The sequence below is a fragment of the Cygnus atratus genome, chromosome 10 (assembly GCF_013377495.2).
Source record: "Cygnus atratus isolate AKBS03 ecotype Queensland, Australia chromosome 10, CAtr_DNAZoo_HiC_assembly, whole genome shotgun sequence".
Taxonomy (NCBI): Eukaryota; Metazoa; Chordata; class Aves; order Anseriformes; family Anatidae; genus Cygnus; species Cygnus atratus.
Window position 1 is genome coordinate 12,008,506 of NC_066371.1, and position 23,815 is coordinate 12,032,320.

At 38.2% G+C, this 23,815-nt stretch overlaps 1 protein-coding gene across 1 annotated transcript in view; it reads left to right on the forward strand.

The window, feature by feature from the left end:
- Positions 1 to 23,815, forward strand: part of EEFSEC (eukaryotic elongation factor, selenocysteine-tRNA specific) — a 124,796-nt gene that overhangs the window by 53,048 nt on the left and 47,933 nt on the right. Inside the window, exon 6 of the mRNA XM_035546846.2 lies at positions 16,581 to 17,219. Coding sequence (XP_035402739.2) covers positions 16,581 to 17,219 — 639 coding nt within the window. The remainder of the gene's footprint in view (positions 1 to 16,580; positions 17,220 to 23,815) is intronic.

Sequence of the window (23,815 nt, forward strand, 5' to 3'; positions counted from 1 at the left end):
CCATAGCTTCAGTCTTAGTCCTGGTGGGAAAACTGCAAACTTTAAATAGCTTTAAAAGGAGCTTGTTGGAAGCTACGGTACCTGTGGTATGTATGCTATGTGAAAAGTGGCTTTTTATATTTTAATTTCAGAAACAATATACATTAAACATGAATATATATACATTATTATAAATATATAAAAATGAGTATGTGTGTATATATTGAAAAAAGCTATAAAGATGGGCTTTCTTCACTCCTTTGTGTTGAAGAGTGAGCTTTAGGGTCTGGTTCAGATTGAGTTCAAGCAGTTAATTTCATTTTGTGTTAAAACCCCCACCCCTCCTTCTAGCAAAGATAATGGATTCCACCTAGTGTTTTTAACCTGTCTGTAAATGAAATGTTAAGTTCTTGGTTGCCCGATACAGAAGCTATGAATGACATATTCAAAAATCTTTCCTCTACCATTTTTAAAAAGTGGGATTTATAATGAGAAGCTGACCATGTCTCCCTCATTAATAATAATTACTTTTCAGAGAGCACAGGAAGTATTGAATGTTGGGAGTGTGGCGTTATTGGTTGCTTTGTTGTTGTCAGGTTTTCTTTTCTAATATGGGTGCTTAGAGTTAGGGTTATAAAGGAAAAACAGATTTTTGGAAATACAGGTACCACTCAAATCATTTGCCGTGAGGAGAGCTCGGTTCCTCTAAATCAGGCTGCTTTTGCTTAATGATGAATTTAGTTTAACTGTTAAAAATAGTTTAACTGTTAAAAATGTCTATGAAGTACTGAAACTGTTTTTATATTTATGCCATTTAAATGGTTCTGTATTTGATACTTTTTGAAGCACTCCCTACCCCCTGAGTTAAAATTGAATCTGACTTATAGGATCTGACTTCTACCTTCTATATTTACAGAGCACATTCAATCTATTTCTTGTACTCTTTTTTTTTTGTGTGGAAATTCTATCTAGTTTGAGTCTGTAACATGCTGATAATGATCAGAATTCTGCAATAATGAAAAATACATCAGTGCTGCAACAGGCAAGTATTGGGGCTTTCGAAGCTTCAGAGCAATTTTTTATCATATTTTTATTCGTAAATACAACAGGCTTTAGTTTCTGTGAAGTGGGCGGCTCAAAGAAAATAGGAGAAGCTGAAATCAGCACAGGCAGGTGTTGAGCAAGTGTTTCCAGTGAGCCCTCACAAGGGTAGTGGTATGGATCTTTATTCGTTTTATTAGTCTGCTCGGAATCTCACTTCTCAGATTTGGACTCGGTTGCTGGGTGATTCTGTCACAAACATCCAGATACATACCTGTTGCTTAAAACCAATTGCAGCCAGTCTTCCAAAGAACATTTGTTTACCTCTTGTGCATCCCAGGCTCACTCAGTACCTTCTCAGAGATGGTTCATTGTTGCTTCTAGATCTTTAACAGATAAAAATACCAGACCAAACACTTGGATTGTCTAGTTACACCTTTAGAACCAGACTTAGGAGAATGTGGAAGACGTAAATATTTTGAAAATATGAACGTTTTCAGACTCATCAATTATTTTTAATATTAAAAGTCAGCAGATGGAGCCAAAGGCTTGTAGAAAAATTACTTGTTCTGATATATATTAAACCACAAAGCCCACGAAGTTTAATAATGCTTCTGCTTAAACTGTAACAGCAAAAATATTTGCTGCTAAACTTCATCATAGTAGTATCCCTTTTTCATAGCCTTGTCTCTGTGCAGAGTGGGAGACATCTCACCCCTTCAAATACTAGGGAATGTGATGAGACTGAAGAGAGTCAAGTTTCGGAACCTGATTTTCTTTGTAGAGTTACGTCTGTGTAAGGTTTTCTGCAGCATTGTTCGCCAGTTAATCAGAAAAATGATATTATATTTTGTCAATATTTTTACTTCTCCTCTGAGCACAGTAATTGGAATCCACTATTGAGGGTTAGACTGGAATTCATTACAACCTCGTTTTCATTATTGCGCAGTTGGTAAGGTACTGAGGTTTCATGTTTTTCCTCTGAAGCAACTGAAATAAGCCTTTGCCTTTAGATAACATGTCAGACTTGATATTCTAATAGGCTAACCCTATGCTTTTGGTAAATGTTAACATCCTTTTGGGGTTTTAAATAGTATCTTTAGAAAAATAAGGGGTTGAAATATTTTCCAAACAGTGTGTAATTTATCCCACTTCAATAAAATAAAAAGCCAAAGGCAGTAAGTGGTACCTACCTTTTTCAAGAAAAGGGCAGAAAAAACTGATGCAGTTATGAAAGGATATCCAAAGGGGTGCAAGAAACAATGACGCTGACTGAACAGAATATTCCAGTGGCTCAGTGTTGTTTCACTTTTTAGTAAAAATGGAAAAATGATAATTTTTAGTGACTAATGGCAGCAGTTTCATCAACCTATTAAATTTCATTTCTAAAATTCTTTGTATCCCCAATCTGTTCTTTTGAAAGATTATGAAGTGTACAAATGCTATGCAGAATATAGAGTAAATGGCAATGTAAAAGTATGCTTAAGTATTCTATGTACTTTTTTTTTTTTATTATCTTCATTTGCTGATCCTTGAAGCTAGGTCTCTAGTTTGGAGTAAGCAGTGACTTTGGAATCTTGGCTTATTCATAGCATCATAAAATATTGGCCAAGATAACAAAGCTCACCTGTGCTTAAATTATGCTTCTCCTACTCCTCCTGTTGAGACAGAGGCATGAAACTTAAACTGGTTGTACCCACTTGCTGACTTAATTGTCAAATCAATGTTGGCTATAATAGCAGGAGTTCCTAGCATTGACGTTTTTCTTTTGAATGATGTGATCAGTTCTTAGTTTCAGATTTGATCCTGCCTGTCCGTTTTTTTTCAGAGATGTCGACGTATGTAGTGTGTGTATGGGGTTGTTCTTGGGCATTCCTCAAACATTTTAAATTGAAATAGTGCATGCAATTACGACGTATGTAATATGTCAAGAGGAAAAGCAACGATGCAGTTTTGCAGTACTTAGGAATTATAATTCCAAAGTTTTGGATGATGTGAGCTGTGAGAGCTAGTAACTACAGTGGGGGAAAAACTGCAGATGAGATGTGATTATGGAGGAATAATTGTAAATACCTGGAATTTTTAAAACTACACTGGCAAAAAAAAAAATATAGTGAATAAGGAATAAAATTGAACTAGTGGATGGGCCAGATAAGCTTTCTTTGGACTGGATCCAGTTGTCTCAAAGAATTTCTTGTGGCCTGCACATTTTGGATCATACATAATTTCAGCTTTAATTTAAAAAGAAAAGGTTCGTGCTTTCAAGACCCAGGGAGTGACAGTTGCAGCCTTACAGCCCTAGCTCTACAGACGGACGTGCGAAATCTTCTATCTTGGAATGTTCGTTTTGAAGCCTGGTTGTGGAGCTTTGAAATGTCATCGGCCATTTCACTTAAGGTTGTCTTAGCAGGGCGTGGAACAGATGTGAAACCCAAAGGAGAGGAAGAGAGGTTTTGCAAGGGAAGAAGTCTAGCAAGAAGAGGTGTGCATAGATAGAAAACAGAAACAAAACGCAATAAAAGCTGGTTTTGGTGTGCCACAATACTGTATAAAGTGCTAAAAGGTTTTCTTTCATCTGTGAAATACCTCTACATGCCACTATTAACGGTTCCCTCTTTCATAGGCTTTGATTTGCCCTCTTTGCTCTTACCAAACTTCTTTGACAATCTGCCCTCAGGTATTTCTGCGTGATGTCTATGGGGCCATCTTCTCTGGTACCTGTGCATGTTGCCGCCTCAGGGAGCCTATTTTTCAGGTCGCTTTGTGGTCCGCATTTAGCTTCTTTTTGAAAGACCCATAATGGATTAAAATAACGTATAAATTTGCAGCTGTTTTCTTTCTCCTGACTGATGACTATTTCCTTATCACTGATATGTAAGCTTCCAGAGTAGATATTTTCTTTTTTTTTTTTTTTTTAACTATTCTGACAGGGTGAACCTATGAAACAAATTAATAAAAGCAACAACAACAAAAAAATCCTTTTTTGTTCATAGTTAATGCTGAGTGTTTGAGTGTTTTGGTAAACACGACATTATCCAGGAGAATCCTGTTTTATGATACCTCTGTGCCTCGGTGGTATCGCACATCTCTGCGCCAAGTGCTTGTTTCCCCTCTGGGTCACAGCATGTTTCCTGTGCCCAGGTTTGTTACAGGCACTGGCCAGCGTTGTTTTCCACTACCAAGTATGCTTGCTTTTGAAAAAAGAAAGTAATTTGCACAGGTATTCAGAAACAGCAAAATACTTTGGTGTTAGTTTTGACTTGTTTGTATCTTGAAGGTTTAAAAATCATGTCAGTAGGGCTGCAGCTGCAAAAATGGCTGTGTGTGTGTAAAACGTAGACGTATTTGTTCACCTGAAAACAGCTGAAAGGCTTATGTAAGTAGAAAGTGTGTTTAAAAGATAATAGTTTGGAGTTCTATTATTTGAATACAGCTCCAGGCTGTTGTTGTCAGAATATACTAAGTATGCTTTACAGTACGTATCAGGACTTCTTTTATACTCCAACCGAGGTTTTTTCAAGTTGGACAGCTCTCCTACAGGAAGTTAACAAATCCTTGCGAGGCAAAGAAGTCACAACTCTACGTCTATTGTAAATGCTTGTCGTATCAGAGGTGAGGGACCCTTTTCAGGAGTTAATCAAAAAGATCTATGCAAACAAGCAAAAGGATTTTTGTCCTCAGTTACAGAGCCTGACATTGTTCGGTGAACCTTCGTGATCTCATAGGCTACTGCGTGCTCTTGTGTGCCAGACCCCTCTTAATAAAAACGTGGGGCACTGGCTACGCAAATTCATAGCAGCTGTCACAGCTGGGCTGTGGTGAAGTTTGGTCAAGACCCTTTGAACTTTTTATTTCAAGCTAATCCCATTTAGTGTGATCAATATACAGACCTCCAGCTCCTAGGTCTGTTAATTAGGTGTCAAGTGTTGGGTTGGCTGGTGTCAGGCTGTAAAATACAAACACAGAAGAGACGATCAGTAGGGAAGTGAAGTGTTTATTGTCTAAGAGCCATTGGTCCTGAAAAGTTGCCTTCCTAGTCTGAGATGTCTTTAGGGATCTTTAGAGTCTTTTGCTTTTCTCAGATAAATGGATAATTAAGCATTTTACCAAAAATATAGTGGTGTTGGGTGTTATTTAAAAAAATAAATAAAAATCCAATTCTAATAATTGTGCAGTAAAAAGATCCAATTCTAATAAAGTGGGTGTTAGGATAGGAAAAATGAAAGGGGAGGCAAAGGACTTCTTTTTTTTGCCTGCTAATAAAAATACTTAATTGCTCTGGTAACTATTTGCTTTGAGTTGTTTAAGGTGGGAGTCCTTTCTTCTTTTGCGTAGGTACATCTAAAATGAAGCTTCTCTCAAGACTTTACCAATACTTATTTTAACTCGTGCTTTGTGGCATTCAGGGAATAAACAGGATAACTTAGATCTTCATTTCCCCACCTCAAAGCGTCTTGGGAGTTTTTTGAACTCCCCCATCTTTTGCTCTCCTTCGTTCAGGGAAGGGTAAATATGTAGAATGATATTTCAGCTTTTGTACATTTTTGGGTTCCTTTATTTCTGTCTTCCAGTGACAGAAAGTACTGGGGAGTTGTGAGCAGTTTGTTTCATCTCCTTTGAAGAAAAACTTAAATTTATATTCCCAGATCAGACCTTACCTATAACTCATGCAACTCATCCTGTTAACTGTTTTAATATATAGCACCACTATTTCATTAAACAACATCCAGGAATAATTAGTTCAGCAACGATGCCTCGGAACAAAAGCCCTTGATTTCGTTTAACTTTATAAGTTGGTCTCTTTTGATCTGCAAGAACACATCTGGGGCCTTTAAGAAGGCAGAAAGAAAAATATTAAATGTTTAGTAAGGACATTGGTAAAGGTTTCAAAGCACAGTAACCCTTTGGTACCAGGATGTAGCTCAGAGGTTAAAAAAAAAAGTGTGAATTTCTTATTTCTAAAGATATCACGTGGAACATCTACGTGGTAGATGCTGGCTTGGCTAGAAAATGACCAATATATTTTGACTTTATTTCCAATGTCATAAGATAATCTCTTCATTCCTTTCCTCCCCCTGCCACCTTTTTACCCCTCCATTTTTCTGCCCTTCTGTCCTCTTTTTTTCCCTTAACTGCATATGAATGGATTCATCAGAACCACTACTGTAAACCCGACTTCTTATACCTTTTATCTGTGTGTTAGGATTTGGTTTTGCTATATCAAACTTTGCACTGTACTACTTTGTTCCTTTAATACTTTAGTATTATTTGCCGAGATGGTAAGGATAAAATCTGTTTGTTCTTTACTTGACTCAACTGCTCAGATTTTGAAAATATACAATAGAGAGGATATAAATTTACTTGTCTAATTTTAATCACTATTACTGACTGACTTGGATTAAAAATTGCTTTCCAGTCCAACTCTTTAAAATTTACCACCAAAAATTCCTATCTCAAGGAAAAACTATAAAGATTTTGTTTACCAATCATTTTTAATTTCATAAACTAAAAAGGATTATTTGCAAAAGACACGTGTATGAATAACAATTAATCCTTTTTTCCTCTCATAGCAGAGGTAGCCTTTGTTTCGTTTGTAACTAGTACAAGGAATTCACTAGCAATAGGACCATGTCATTTGATTTGTACTGATGTATGTGCTTGTGTTGCTTGTTGCTGCATTGCACTAGAGTGCTGTTGTGTTTATGTTCCAAGTATTTCACAGAAAATGTACAAATCATCACAGTTAATGTTAACATTTGCCACAGCTAATGAAGCCTACTGGATCTCTTAGTAATTACTCATCACTTTTGTTACGTTTTGTGTAGATCACATCTTCTATTAATGAGCTTATGTTAGAGGAGGGACAGGAGAATTTTGTTCACGAGAAAGGACTTTGCTCTGTTTTTTCTCACTTGACCTGTCAAAATAGAAGTGAAAAGACCTGAAAATATTATTTTTCATTACAGGTTTTATTTTTAAATGCAGCTTTATGTTCACTCTGTGTTTATTTTCTTTAGTGAGCCTTTAACTCCAAGGTTATGACCTAATAATGACCTCCTCTTTCCACTCGCAATTGCTTTTGACCTACTCCATTAAGTAAAAAGAAATAACCTAACAGAAGGGTAACCAGATCACTGCTACCACACCAAGGAAACAGGCAGGCTTTGGGATGCTCTTCTTTAATCTCTCTATCCACAGAGCCTTCATTTTAATTTGCAAAATTGAACCCAGATCGAGAGCAGTAAAGCCTGAATACGGTAAATATTCATGCCTCAGTGATCTAGAGTGGCTCCATTACATTTCAGAGATTGGGAGAATTACCTTTTGGATTATGTATATTCATGGGCTGATTTTTATTTGAGATATAATATTACTCACATTGGGCTACATGTCGCACATTCTACCAAAACCAGCCTTCTCACAAAGCTCCAAATGTTCCTTACATGTAAAAGTTTTACTTGTTTAGCCTATAGTTTCCCCCTTTTATGCTTTTCAAAGACTGGTAGTAAACAAATTTCTTTTAAAGAAGAAGGGAAAAAATCCCAGTAGAAGTTCTTCTATAAAACCTTCAACCCTGTGTTTACTGTGATATATTCTTTTGCATGTGACTTTGAAGTCTTCAGATAAAAGTATTATTATTGTTCTAAACCTAAATCTATTTGGAGGGGAAAAAAAAATTCAGTTCATTTTGTTGCAAGAAAATTCCAGAGTCTTTCTTTAACCTATCATTTTGCTCTGGTTTTGAGTTTTTCTTGGATTTTTTTCTTTGAAAAATATTTATTGAAATATATTTTGATAAGTTGCAGAAATTTTAATTGGTATGTAAATTTTAAGCTTATTCCATGCCATAGTTTTATGGTGGCTCTGATGTTCTCTGTCTAGATACTTAATGGCTAAATTCATTAGCATTATGTATGCTTTTAAAATGCATACTTTGCTGTTTGAGTGACAGACAGCACGAGCAGTACCCCTTGCACTTAAGGTTACTTGACATCTTAAGACTTCATTTTTGGATACAAGAAAACTTGGAGAGGTCTTATATCCTTTTATCTCAAAATGACTATTAGGTGTCTGGCTTCTGCTACTTACAGCCCTGTGTGTTCAATGTGAATGGCTGTTAGGCTCTTTGGGCCCAAGGAATAAAAGGGGTCTGCCTTTCCTTCTTCCCTTTCCTCTCTGGTGGAGTGAACGGGGTACAGCAATAGATTGACCCAGATCTAGAGGAAGCAATACAGAGAGAAAATAAAGGCACCGTGGGTCTTGGTGCCCCAGAGCAGAGCGAGTACCGAGGTCAGGCTGCCTGCGATTTGCTGTTACCTCTGCAAAGTTGTACATGGCATCATCGTTGCTTAACGAAACTTCTGGTGTTTCCCTTCTGTGAATCCCAGATAAAGGAGCAGATCTAAGGGATGAACTGAGAAGAACATGAAAGTGCTGAGAAATTCTGCAAGGGCTGATCGTGCTTGACCAGCCTGATTTTTTTTCTGCGACAAAGTTTAGACATGGGAAGAGGCGTGACTTTGGGAGGGCTTTTGATACGGAAGCTGTGGAGCTATGGGTTGGGTTTGGGGGTTTTAGCTGAAGTGCTTGGGGTGATTGCGAGCTTTGCTCCCACTGAGTAAAATTGCAATGAAATGATTAAACACTCCGAAAAATCAGTGTTTCACTTTCAAAAAACAGACACTGAGGTATTTCTTGAAGTTGGATCTTACCAAATTATACAGCCAAACTTCCTATCTGTGGCAGTGAGGAGTAATACCATGTTACATCACAAGGGTGACAAATTCACTGAACTTTGCCAAATAACTAAAAATTCCAAAAAATTAGTATACATGCACTACGGTGTGGATTTGATGGTTTACAGTAAAGAACAAATTCCCCAGTTCAGTCAGAGGACAAGAAGTAGAAGATAGTTTTTTTTTTTTTTTTTTTTTTGTTCAGTGAGGTTTGTTCAGCCTGTGCGTTGGATGGATCAGGCTCTGCTAAAAAAGTTTGAGATTATGTACTTAAAGATTACAGGAGAGTGTCTAGGCACAAAAGGTCACTTAACATTATGTGCCAAACCTTAATCTTAACACTTGCTAATTTTTGATTTGTGGTTGTATGCATGAATATAACATGCATGTAATTTAAATTAAAATTAAAACATTAAAGCAGAGCAGCATGAGAGTAAGATCATTGACCTGCTTCTTTAGTTACTGGGTGCATAGACATATTGTAGATGCTGTGAAAGGAATTAAGCTAAGGGGATTTTCATATCCTCTTTTATATTGCTTTATTCCAATGCTGCAGCGCAGGCTACTCAGGCTGTGGTGTTATTTTAACAGGAGGAGGAGGAGTAGATTAAATAAAATCTGATAGCATGTGTGTGGCATTACATAAGTACCAGAGCGGTCATATAGTGATGCACTTAAAAGCTTCAGTTAAAAATTTAGGTAAAGGAACCATTCTATGTGAAATATATAGCATGTGGAAGAAAATATATTCCTTTTCTGTCTGGAAACAAAGTGAGGCTGTGGTCAAATAGCAGATTCTAGAAATGTTCAAGATATTTTAGAAACCTGTCACAGCATCTTGGTGACATAAGCAAACTTCTAACTATTTCTCTTTGAGGCTTTTCCTGTTTGTTGTTGGTCCTAGCTGCCCTTGGGATGTTGACTCAGAAGAGATGACTTTCCACACCTTAAGCATTGGGCAAAGTTTCTGTTGTGCAGTTTCTGTTCAATGATGTGTTGTTATTCCTACTTCGTGCTTTTCTGAAGTCCTGGTTGAAGATTTGTGGAACTCCTGTTGTGAGATGTAGCATCACAGAATCATAGAATGGCTTAGGTTGGAAGGGACCTTAAAGACCATCTCGTTCCAACCCTCTGCTGTGGGCAGGGATGTCTCACACTAGATCCAGGGCCTTGTCCAACGTGGTCCTGAACACCTCCAGGGATGGGGCAGCCACAGCTTCAATGGGCAACCTGTTCCAGGCTCAGAATGTTAAGATATTCCATATTGTAGCTTTTCAAATAAACGTTTTTGTGGTGGAGGGTATAGATGGAGTAGGGCAAGAGCCTTGACTGATGATTTCTGAATTCTCATTGTTGTTGTCTTGTATGTTCACAGCCTACATGTCCTTTTGAAGCTTCTTGAGCAGAGTGGTTTGTCTTCACTAAAACACTGCTTACTCTTCTATAGGACTTTGCTTGTGAATGGTCTTCCTTATTTTATGTAGTAATAAATTTAGTATGCTTCATACTTACAATAATAAAATAGTCTTTTAAAAACTGAGAACAATCCTATGTCTGAATTAGAGTTTTTCTTAGTTTCAGTACACGGGCTTAGACAGGGATTGGCTGAAAACAAAGTTCTGGTAGCCTTTAGGACAGGTGGGCTGTGTTTTTGACAGTGCAGGGTGATGTCCTGTGACCACAAAGAGATGACTCTGGGAGCAGAAAGGTGAGTGTCTTATTCTTTAGTTGGAGTTGCAGTAGGGAGGAAGGCAGTCCTTGCTTTCAAAAGCAGCAAATATAGGATGCATTGTGGTGGTGCAGCTGGGCTTTGGGTTCACTGCTTCTCTTCAGGTGCAAGCAGGCACTTCTACTGGATGATATGAAGGTGTTGTCTCTTGTTTTTAGCACCTTATTCAGATGCAAGGTCTCTTTATACCTCTTGAGGTATTACTTTATTTTCTTCACTCTGATTTGAGGCAGCCTTACTCTTGGATTTCTGATTCTGAACCTCAGGACTGAATCTGTTCATCATTTGAGTTCCTTTCCCCTTTCAGCCATAAGTTTCAAGATGCAGATCTTAGCAGTTAGACTCTTAGACGTGACCTTTATTTTAAACTGGTTGGAGTTGTCTGCTTTTGAAGTGGGTCCGTTTTTGTAATACATGTGTAATACTCCTATACATGCTGGATTTATAATCCAGTCTTTTTCTCTATTAGATTATCAATGCTAATTATTGTAACTTTGCACTTTCTCATCAGTATTATGTGGTAGTACAGTTGCTGTATCTTTCATATCAGAAAGATGCACTTTGCAGCATTGGGAGAGGCAGCAGGATGGCTAGGTTCTTATCTAAAGAAGCTATGAGCAATGGCATATGGCTGATAACTTAATGGAACTTGGATAAATAACGGAAAAGAAGCTCTGACATATCAGGGGAAAAAAGTCACTAATGATCTTTTTCTGTATCCTGTTTTCTATTAGTCTATACTAAACTGCTTTGAAAATCTTGGTGAGCTTTTGCTTTGGTCTTCAAATAACAGGTTCTCTTATACTGAACACATTTGTTTATCTCAAGGGCTGAACTGTTTGGGTACTTTCGATTTCTGTTTTGCATGGTTTTTTTTGGTATTCATTTCAAGACAAACTTTCTTCTCACCATTTTTACAGACCTTTACATAATGCTTTAGGAACATTATTGTGATTATACAAATTTAAAAACAACAACAACAAAACCAAACCAGTAGACTAAATCCTGTTGCACATGTAAGATTTCAACACTTGGTTCTTGATTTATATGATGATATAATCGATTCCTTCATTCCATTATTAGCAAGCAAAAGGAATGGATTTATTTGCAAAGTTGGTAGCATGTTTTACAATGGTATCCAAATTTTCCATGTTTACCTGCATGTAAAACATCTGGCATTTTAAAGTTACACTCAACATCGTTTACTTTCTTCTTGTTTCTAAATGCCTGACTCCCAGAAAGAGTAAAATAAGTCTCTATTGAGTGGACTGTTAGAATGGTCCTTGCTCTATTTTCGTAGATGAGGTGGTTGTTTTACAGAGAATGTTTTGAGAACAGTAATTGAGTGCTTGAAATAAATGCAAAGAAAAGCTGGAGATATTGGTCAGAATTGATTTCAGTTATGAGTTCCTATTGCTCAGGCCAGAATGCTCCCGAGTAAGTATTTAACTTCAGTCTGTTGGTAGGTGGGTGCATTGAGCGATCTAGCCCTAACTCCCTACTTGCAGTTTCTCTTGCTGTAAAGCAAGAGAAAATGTGGAAGTTTAGGATTTTGTTATAACTTGTGGATGTACCTTACATAGAGAAACTAGATATGCGTAAGAGAAATAAATCTAATCCTCAGGGCCAGTTGCATCCTTCTCAGTGTTTCCACGTTTGTATTTTAAAGGCCAGACAAAACAAAGATGAACTTTGGTTGTATACTTCAGTGTCTTGAAAGAAAAAAAGTACTCTAAGCTATGGACGAATGTCTTTGTCAGTTATGTTCAGAGAGGAATCGAGTAAAATACTGTAGTGATGTTTGTGGTCTGCTCAGAAAACAGGAAGTTAGTGATTTAGAGCTACTTTGGCTCATGTTATTTGATCCAGTGGGTGCTTATCAGCTCACTGATTCACTTTTCTGCTGGTCCTGTCTGACCTTTTGAAGATGCAATTCCAACTCAGCTCTTCTGTGATCTAATTCCCCTCTCCCCAGTCACCTAGGCATTGCATAGCATTGTTTTGCCTAGATTCTAATTCCTCCATGCATTATACTCTTGGAACAGAGGTTATGGTCAGTTAAGATACTGTGCTGTATGGTCCTTTTACAGTAGATTCTAGTACTGAGAATGTGTAGGAAATAAAGGAGTTGAATGTGTTCTTACAATTCTCTTTTCCTTCTGACCTCTGATGTGTCTATAGGAACTTCAGACACAAGAGCAGATACCATTGAATATAAGGGGAAAGACTGTTTGCATTTAACAACGAATATAGATGGGATGATTAAATAGTATACAAGGTACTAGATACAGGTCATTACGAAGTGCTGATTTTCAGTAGGTTGAGTAATGCAGTACCTTTCCCTTTGCATGTCAGAGGACAGCCAGAGCTGTCTGAAAACCAGACCCAGCTACAAAGAAACAAGGTGGGGGTGAAAGTTCTGGGTGAGCCCAGCAAAGGTGGGGAAGCTTGCTTCCCATGTTGAGGGCAGCACGGATAATCTGTTTGGGATGAGGCAGGAAAGCTTTGCTTTATGTTCTTCTGCAAATTCTCAGTGATTTTTAACTAGGATGCTGTTCTCTGAAAGAGATCCTGAAAGAGAATTGCTCAGGATTCATGACTTTTTTCCTGAACTTGTGTTGAAGACTTGTGACAGGGCTGTCAGCAAATGTATTAAGGGGAACCATACTGTTAAGTCTCATACAACACTGGAAAATACTCCTGTGTTGGTAGTCCACTGCAAAGGTTCTTCTACATGTAGGAATTGCAGCAAATGTTTGTCATGGAAAATGTTATTCAATAAATATATCTTCCTTTTAATGTAGTTCAACGCTGCGAAATATCAAAGAAGGCAGCCCATATTCTGATACAAGCCAGCATTCTATGCCATAGTTGAGAACTGTGAATGTTATTGAAAAGGTTTAATCACGTGAAATGAATATTCTAGAAGTACTTATTAATTCTTTCTGATCGTTATTTATAAGCTGCATGTCAAATACATCTATCCTAATCATTTGAGTTAATTTAGGGAGAATATTTTAACTAGCTAAGTGTTAAAATGTTTCTAAAAAAAAATACTATAAACCCAGAAGATTCATAATAAAATAAAAGCCTTTGTGTCTGCATAGATCACTTGTGCATGTTTCAGTTCCTTTAAGAGGTATAGAAGATCTTGTAGTTCTTGTCGGTTTATGGTTGACTCTGTGCATGGTTGTAGAAGGCTTAATTATCATGTATTACATCATAGTCTTTCAAAATAATCTGATACTTTTCATATGGCGATTTCAATTCTGTAGTACTTGCTCCTTTCTGTGAAACATATTTACAAAAGCTTTTTTTAAACAAGTCCTTAACCATTTTTTGTAGTATCACCAGTGCTGCAACTGTTGCAGTGATTGAAACTGGAGAGGGAGAGGCAGGTTACAGTGAAAGAAAGGTGAAAGGGTTTGATTCAATTTCTGATACTTCCAGACTTCAAAACTACAAGCTTGTAGGTGAACAGAACAGTAGAGGTGAAAACTATGAAGTTGTTTCTTTCCTGCCCATCTAGAGAGGTAGTACTCTCTCAGGTGTTTTTCCAGAGGAATAATGAATATATATTTGAATATAAAAATGTCGAACTAAAATTCTAATAAATATTTAAAATGGCCTCTAAATTATGTTTTGACATTAGTTAAGATCACACCAAAGTATTTTGGTCCAGGGTTTCTTCTTGTACATACACCTACCTCATGATCTCTCCATTCTCATAATGTCTTTTGGATACCTGGAGAATACACAGGCATCAATGTGATGCTTGATCTGAAAAGTGCTACAATAATTAGCTTGTCATAGTTTGGAAAAGGGTGGATGTATCTTTTGATTGTGGTTAGCAGCTAGAGATGCAGGGAGCCCAAACAGTCTTTGTAGGAGCCATTGTTATCTGTATAATTACACTTTCAAGAAAAAATGTAGAATTTTTGTTCTTTTCCAGAAGATGTGTATCTGCTAGATTTTTTTTTCCTTTTTCAAAGGACCTTTTTGTATATTTCCTGTAATTTTGTCCTGGCTTATTTGGAGAGCTTTTATATTTCAGCTAATAAAGGTTTTTGTTCAGCTAAAAAAGCTTTTCACCTAATTTATTTTGATCTAAGTTCCTACAATTTGTTCTCCTATGAGTCCTTCTCTGTCTTCTTTTCTACAGTATTCTCTTAGTATTGCTTATGTTGGTGGTGTTGAGAAGACACACAAAGACTTGTATGGGGTCAAGTATTACGCCCTTCAAATAGAGTTGGCAGGCTTTGTAGAAAAGGAAAAGGTGAATAAACACTTTATTTCCACTTACACATTGCATCCAAGATGCAGGAGAAAAAGCAGAGATTTTCAATGCTATCCTGCAAGTAGATAATTCTGGGATTAATAAAGTTAACTTCTCTAGACTGCTCTGAGTAGTCTAACCTAAATGATGTGCTCTAAGTTGTGTGACATACTGAGAATGAACCCCAGATCTGCCGAGTCTGATTGTAACGCGCTTGATTTGGGATTCTCTTCATCACTGCTTGTGCATTTTGAGTTCTTCCAGGAATAGAAGATATGATAGGCAAGGATTAGAAGATGGGTTGCTAAAGTATATGCAGTGGTGGAGGATTAATTTGAGAATAGTTGCAGCTGAGTAAGACATAATAATGGCATGAATGCTGAAAATTGCACAGTAGCATTTGGCATGAACCTTTTCTTAGTACCAATTCCACAGCTATCAAAAAGCGAAGAGAGCAGAAAAGAAAATGATACAGAGAGTGGAGGTCTGCTACTGATTTTGTTCTGTGCACATTCCACAGTATAATCCATTGTATGTTGATAAAAACATACTCAAGAAATGATCTCTAGAAAAGCGCTTTCCCATGGAGCATTTGGTTCTTGGATCTGAATTTTGAGGTTTCAGCCTTTCAAAAACGTTGTATGTAAGTTTTCTGTACTGAGGACTCTTGTCCAAGTACTTAATATTTATTTAGGAGAGGTATTTTTTATTGCCAAAGATATCATTTCAGTATTAAAATCTTGGTATCTAATGTAAGGATTTCAGGCAGAGTGGTCAACTCTCCAATGCCCATTAGTATCAATGCAACAGGTGGTAACATAAACATATTATCAGAAAAAACTTTTGGTTACACGCAAACCTGAAAAATCTTATTGAAAGATGGTTTACAGAACTGAAAGAAAAGCCAAAATGAAACCTTGTTAAACTAAATTGGCTTGGTCTGATCAAGCAGAGCCAAGACTGATCTTTAAAAGCTTATTTCACTCTTCTGCTGAAGAACTCCTTCGAATAAGTAATAGAATGGCAACCTTATTAGATTTTAATATAGACATATTTTAATAGATTTTAATTTGTGACCAGTGCTCTACTTTTCATGTGATAATCATAACAGGTGGAACCCCCAGATTTTAATGGTGGTGATGCTAGCCTTGTTTATAAGCATACAAATATTTGCAGTAAAAGACTTTGAAGATTTTTTTTTTCTTTTGTAATATGTAGAATGGAATAGGCTATGCAATCTTAGTTTTTTGTATTATCAATTAATTTGATGTGATAGTTTACAAGATTGCATTGTGCTTGGTGTTGTACAAATGCACTATAAGGAAAGCAATTTTGTTCTGAGCACTTCACAGTTGAGTTTAACCAAGTCAAAAAAGTGAATGAAAAAAATAATGGAAGTGGGTAGAAAAGCAGTGAGGCAGGTGCATGGATGGATGTTGTACTACTACATTTCTGCTGGTACAGGTGCTTGGGGGAGAGTACATTGAATAAGCTATTCCATGGTGTGGGTATATCTGATATCTGATTTGTAGACAGTAGGAAGTTATTGCAGTAGAGATGGAGCAAATATCGACATAATTCTGGCCATTGTAATGCTACAGTTTCGTGAACAGAAATAGAACAAGGTAAGATGCAAACCTGTGCTAATTTTAAATGATAGCATCACGTTCTTAGCCTCTTCACTTTCTGATTTCTGAATTGTGCACCCTTCTAGTAGAACATCAGCCTCCTTAGAAGTGAGAAGGGTGTGACATGGCTTTATGCTTGTGATGTGCTTGTGTGCAATTAATTTTTTTCTTTCTTGCTCTTTCATCAATAGGTGACAAAGAAAGTCAAGTCTATGCAGATGTTCCACAGTCCTGTGACTTACGCTATGCAGGGTGACAGAGTAGGCATCTGTGTGACCCAGTTTGATCCCAAACTACTGGAACGAGGGCTGATTTGCACCCCAGAATCACTTCACACCATCCATGCTGCAATAATTTCGCTGAAGAAAATCCAGTATTTTCGAGGAGCTCTTCAGACCAAGGCTAAATTCCATATCACCGTTGGTCATGAAACAGTCATGGGAAGAGTGATGTTTTTCAGTCCAGCTCCTGCTGACTTCAATGAAGAAGTTCAAGAGAATGTTTTTGATTTTGAAAAAGATTATCTTTATCAAGAGGAATATTTGTCCAAGGACTCGAAATCTTCAGAGGAGAACAAAGAAAATGACCAATCAGAAGTCCAGCTACCAAGACAACAGTGGGCTTTGCTAGAGTTTGAAAAACCCGTCACCTGCCCTAAACTGTGCCTTGTGATCGGCTCCAAGCTGGATACAGATATTCACGCAAACACCTGCAGATTGGCATTCCATGGGATACTGCTCCAAGGCATGGAAGACAAGAACTACGTAGAGACTTTCCTTCCAAAGCTGAAAGTGTACAAGCTGAAGCACAAAGAAGGACAAGTGGAAAGGGTAAGCTGTTCTTTTGATGCTATACATGGGAGAGGGGAAATCTTTGTTCTGTTTGAGTTACATATATTGGTGTGCAACAGAATTTCACTGCTGTATTCCAGAGTCTTTATATATGTTTTCTTATGTTTGTATACTTAATGTATTATATGTTTCCTGTTTGCAAAGAGTCAGAGATGATTGCTTAAGAGTGACAAGTTTATTTAGGTCAATACAGTGTTAAGTAACTCGATACTGTTTTTTCATTGATCCTTTTGATGGTCTAGCCATTGTGTTCCTGCAAACTTGCCTTGTTTGTGTGCCTTCCTAAGTGGGTCATCTGTTCTTTTCAATATAACACGTATAACAGTTGACAAAACTTCCAGCTTTCTACTGATGTGTTTAACAGTCTGCAGTACATTAAAATCTAAAGATGTATGTCTTTAGATAGAGATGTGTAATATATAAATTTAATTGCTTACCCCTAAATGTGCATAGTTGAAAATTTTAGCAAGTGTTTACTTGATAAGTTGGTGTGCTAGGTGCTTTATGAACATCTGGGTAAAGAACTATTAATTTTTATTTTCCTAATCCAAAAGTTGGTTTATTTGAACAAAACATTTAGCATTCTTGCTGCTGCTTCTCAGAATTCCATTGAAGCTGTTTTGAGTACTGAATAAGGTCTCTCCTTACTTTATGACAGGAGACTAAACACTCATCAACATAGCTCACTATGTTTGCAATTTATAGTGTAGGCTTCTTGAATACTTAGATGTTTGTTTTACTAACTTAATAGTAAAAAATAAATGAAGTTCCTTCCAAGGGCATGATTTTGCATTAGTGAGATTCCTTTTCTAAATGCCTCACTATATTAATGAAATAGGCAATTCATATTTCTGCCCCGTTCTCTCAGAGGCTTCTGTGTTGGTTTTGCTTTTCCAGAGTTTCTCCTTTGTGTTTCCACTAATGACTTTAGAGGCTATTCTTTGCAAAGGAGCTAGAGAACTTTGTGGTGTTGTTTGGTGGTTGGTTTTATGCCAATTTTGTCAGTAGGAAGGTAGTTAACAAGAGGGTATCTAACTTTCTGAAAAACTTACCTTTAAGATGGGTCAGCAGTCACTTTTCAAAACTGTTAGAAGGTATCTCGTGATTTTCCTTTGTTAGAAATGGTCAGCTACCTTTCTTTTTGCCTGATGGTGATGTTGAACGAAAATATGGAGTCCAAAGTAGTCTGTGTTCTAAGCTGCAGAGAAGGTTAGACCAAAAGTGAATGTCTGGATACCAATTCTGCTCATTTTCATTTTTTTACATTGTATTCTTCTGATGCTCTAATACTATCTGAACTCATGAAACGTTTGCCATTACCTCCACTAAAAATTTACTTGCTTGTGCATGGCCCATGCTGTTAAAATCCAGAGATGCCTGGCTTACTAAGTCCTTTTGTTTCTCTGTGGCTGTTAGGAATATGAATGAGAACAAAAGGTTTTGTGACCCCCAGAGATGTGTGGTGTTTGATTTTTTTTGTTTAACTGAAATGAACTGGTCTCAGCTTCTCTCTTTATTTTTGCTCCAATGCATGGCACTTGCATATGGGTGTTGAAAACTTGCAGAGTGCCAAGTGTGAGAATGTAAATGAGAATGACTGAAGTAACTGACTGCAGAGAGCCTTGGCCATATTTTTTTTAATTTTTTAGTTCTATTTTTAAGTGCTTTGCCGGTTTACTTGTTCTGCTATTGATTTTACTGTGTAAATAACAGAATAACATTAATCATATTATTCATATTTGAATTTCTTGTACAGAAAATCACCAATGAATGTAGGTTATTTAATATCTGGCCAGTGCACTAATTTACTAGGCTTATACGTCAGTGAACTGTTCAGATATAAACTCCAAGCTGGAGAGTTTGTTATCCCTCCTTCAAATGTCACAGTGTGACCTGTATATGGGCCTTGATCACAGTCTGTATGAATAGTAATTGGCCCTGTAAATGAACAGTTGCCACTGAACCATCAGCCTATCTACGGATTAGGCTTGTCCTCAGGTTCTGGCTCCTGTAGTACTGCAGATGCTCAGAGTTGGTGTTTTCCCTGATGCCTGCCAGAAGGACAGCGGAGCAAACGCTGCCGTAGCAAAAGCTCCTGCTGTGAAGTCAGAGGGGCATGCAGGGACTCGGGAGGGCTGGTGGGAAGAGGACTGGTGCCAGTTAGAGGCCTGCTGGGGAAGTACTTAAGGCATTTGTTGAGGTAGCTACTACCAAGCCTGTGCTTTCGCAGAGCAGAGAGCAGTAGGAACAATTGGGTGGTACGGCGACTTTTTTTAGTACACAAAGTCACTAGCTAATAGAAAATCTGAATCAGCTGGACCCACCCTGCTGTTGATGGATGGCTGGAGATTAGGATCGCGGAATTTAGGGTGTCTATTCTTGGCACCGGTACAGGAAAATTTCATTCTCTCTGTTGAGCAAGGAAGCTCCCCCCACCTCACCTTCCCTGGGGAGGCATTAAAAATAAATAAAAAATCTGAATTACCTTCATGAGAAGTGAACTTTTCTTCCAGAGAATACTGCTGGGGAAAATCGGCTTCAGAGCTTCCTGAGAGGCTGGGAGAGAGGAGGCCGGGTGCGTAACGTCTGCCTGTCCTGCTGCGGCAGAGTTGGGCCATAGCCGGCTAAAGTGCTGCAGCCCATCAGCTGGGGGCTCTCCCAAGCCCCCGCTTGCCACTAGAATTAAAATAAATTCCCTGCAGTTTAACCACTGGTTTGCCCAGGAGAAATCAGGCATTTATGGTTTGGCTTTTTGTTTCTGTTGGGATTTATTTCAGAGCACTGAGGGAACAGTAAGAATTGTGAATTCATCAGTTTCAGCATCACGGTGCTTTTTGTGTCTCCTGTGCACAGCACCCCCCTGGATTTTAAGGTTTATTTTCTTAATAAAAGATGGATATTTATTTCCAAAGGTGTTTTTTTTGGCTCTCTAAGAGCAACGTTGACACTTCTGTTGTTTCAAATGGAAATCAAATCCGTGAACTAGATAAACACCATATTTTTTAAAAGTCCAAATCATACATAAACTAGCCAATGGCCTTGAATTAGTACATTTTATTGGAAACTTATGCATAAGCTCCCTGGATTTTCTTATCTGCTCCACTGATGGCAAATGTTCTACAAAAATTAAAGTGCCCTTCCACTTCTTTTGCGCTGCTCCCTTTCCTTTTGGTATCTTGCCTCTCTAACACTGAGACTGAGTGGAGCGCTGGGAAAGAAAGTGTGACAGCCCACAGGGATCTTGAAATTTACCTCTTTGCAGTGTATCCTTGAGCCCCTCTCTCGTGTTCTTGTTCATTTATGCACTAGCTGAAGGGTTTTTTTTTTTTTTTTAGGTATTTTACTGTAGTATCTCAGAAATTTGGCTTCAAAATATTTATTGTCTTAGCGTTGTCTGAGGCCCTGCATGGTGTAGAAACCATGCTCTAACCAAGATGGTAAATTTTTGGGGTCTGCACCCATGCTGGAATTGCATTTTGGTTATGAAGAAGTCATGCAATTCAAACTAGGGTTATGATTGTGCTTGATGCAATTAAACTGTTGCAGAAATGTGTGGATGGTTGTGTTTTGCTTTAATACAGATTTGTTTTGGGGTCAGAGTAAATCTTTAGGGATTAGCATTAAGGAAAATCAGAAGAGGGCCTTTGCAAAGGTTCGTATTTGTTTAACTTGATTTTAAAATTATATGAAACACTAGTCCAGTTTGCTCATGCAGAGAGGACTTGAGAGGGAAGAAGTACAGTGGAAGGAAGTTTCTGTCAAGAGTGCTTTCTTGCGTGGTTATGTGGAGGCAGGCTGTGGCCCTCTGGGTACTTTCTTTTGCAAAACCTTGGCTGCCTGACAAATGTACTTTAAATAGGAAAAAGTGCTAGGCTGGCAACAAGTGGCTTGTACTGATTTAAAAAAAAAAAAAAAAGTAAAAGCAGAGCTGGGAGCGCTATTGTGAACACCAGCGTCGCTTTAAGGATAGTGATGTGGGAGTCTTGGTGGAAAAAAAGCAGCAAATGAGATTCTGTGAAGAACATTTGTCCCTTGGAATGGTGGTCATGAGGGTGGGTTTGCAAAGCTGTAGCAGGTCAGCAGCCCCTGGAGTCAGACAAGCAAATTATGAAGATAAACAGTGTCTGTTGTCCTTGGTCGTGTGCCTCTGGAGACAGGCTGCTCACATACCAGCCCTGCTCGGTTCTGCGGGGGAAAGAGACTTGTGTTAATCCTAACCATCTCTGAAATATCTTCCTCTGATTTCTTTTTTCCTACCTCGAAGCAGCATCACAGCTTAATTCCAGTGTGACTCACGAAGCAGTTACTCAGTTCCTGGGATAAATCCTTTGTTTTATCATATTATTTGCTCTCTGACTTCCATGGACATGCAGGTTGAATGCAGTGAATTTCAACTGAAAGGTGAACTGTGCAAGTGCATCATGCTTTCCTGCATGACTCAGATATTCTGCCTGTTTTGAGAAGTGTTTGCACAAGCAGGATTTATCTTAGAATGGTTGTCGCAGGGTCCCATTGTTAAGGATGCTCGTAAATCAGTAGTTCTTGGGGAGAGACAAAAAGAGAAGGAAAACTGTCTTGTTTGCAGAGCACAAGCTGCACCTTACGCACTTTCAAGCTTGTTAAGTGAAAATAAATGCAGACCTCAATTGTGATTTTTTTCCCATTTTAAGCATAACAATGTTTTTTTTCTACGAGAATGGGCTTGTCCTTCCTAAAGATAATTTTTTTCTATATTCATCTGACATTAAGAAGAATGAATTCTCTGTGTACTTCAGTGTTTTCATGTATTTTCTTCACTATTTGCCTTGCTTTTAGGCTGTGCTTACTTGACGGTAATCAAGTTGCACTTTGTTTCTTCAGCAGTTTCCTTTCATGTGTCATGGCCATGGGGCTGTCCTAGTTCTTATTCACAGCCACACTGTTCCTGAGTTCTGTGGGTTGCTGGACAGTGAATTTTCTCATTTTCTTCTCATGGGGACTGGGGCCATCGTGTAGCTAGCATGCTCAATTTCCAGAGGATCACTTATTGCCTAATAACAAGGTGTTACTGATTGTTTGAATATTGGTGTGATCTGAGTGTCCCCAAGGAGAAAAGTATTGTTGCAGGAGCGAGATGTGAAAGCAGGGTAAGTTATCAAGATTTTTATCAGAGAGGCAGAGCATCTGAGTGGAAGATAAAAAGCTTATCTTTCAGCATCTTTTAAGTGTTGTTTTTTTTCCTCTCACAGTAGGATAACCAGAGTTGTGTCAGAGCAAATGCATTTCTTGAGTGGTCAAATGTAAGATCTTTGTCACCACCACTTAACAGATCCTTCTGGCCTTCCTGAAGAGGGGATGAGATGGTGGAGATGAGTAATAGTAAGCAGCTGCAGGAAATCTGTGAGGAAAATATTATTTAAATATGTTGACTACAAGCCTATGGTATACCCAAACTATGCTTTAGCGAGTTGGTGTTTCGGAGCAGGCATTTTGAAGTGAAGTGGTTGCGAAAATGGCATATAAAAACTTTAATAGTTATCAGCCATATTTTCTTACAGCTCCGTATGGCTTTTTTATGACTGAGAATACCAACATATAATTTACAGAGTGCATGTCAAGTTCATAATAGCTCAACCGCACACTAAACCAAACTGCTGAAGGAGGAAAAATGGACTTGGCCATGAATGAAGGGGGTACATCCAACATGGTTCACGTGAGGCATGAGGCCTAGCTTTAGGGAAGGTCGCTTTTGCTTGGGGATAGAGAAGATTTCTGAGGAGAGGGTCACGTGAGAGCAATTTTGGTATATTTTTCACTGAATTCTTTCCAGATATTAGTAATACCAGAATTTGTTTCATAGAGTTGTGCCCATGCACTGTATGTAAACTATTTGTCGTGGAAATGCTGTTCCTTGCATTTTCTGTTGCATGGTTGTGGTGCTGCTACGAACAGGAAGTAAATTTTATCTGCTTAGGTAGTTGGATTCTTCCATCCAGCTTCTGGATAGGGGACATTTCGTTGGCTTACTGGGGCTAAAGCTTTGCTATTTACTTATAGCTGCACTGTAGCTCCAGCAGGATAGTAAGTAAAATACTGCATCAGTCAGGCAACGACAGACACTTTGTGCCACAAGATCTGGGTGACTGACATGGTGTGCAGAGTCATGTAGGCACAGGCAGGCAGGGCCTAAGACCAGGCCGATCAGTGAAAACTAAAGGAGTGCTGCCTGCAGGCACTGGCAGTGACCTGGGCTGTCCACAGAACCTCTGTGACTGTGGCTGGGAGAAGTGGTGGATGTCACTCCATCTACTGTAAACATGCAGACGCCACAATTAATATTTTTCCTGCTTTGAAGTCTGAACATGAGTTTGTTTGGTTCTGCTTGGCTGCTGATGGTATGCTAAATACAGTAATAATACAGAGATGAAGGCAATCAGGTGAATAAAAGCGCACAGCACATTCACTAGTTAAAATGCACTGTAAAATAGGAATATAAAAGATGCATTTATTTATTGGCTCTTGTTCTGTTTCTGAGTAAAAGGTTTTGTGAAGGAAGCTTAGTGGGGGAAGGGAGGGCTGTATGCTCATTAAACAGA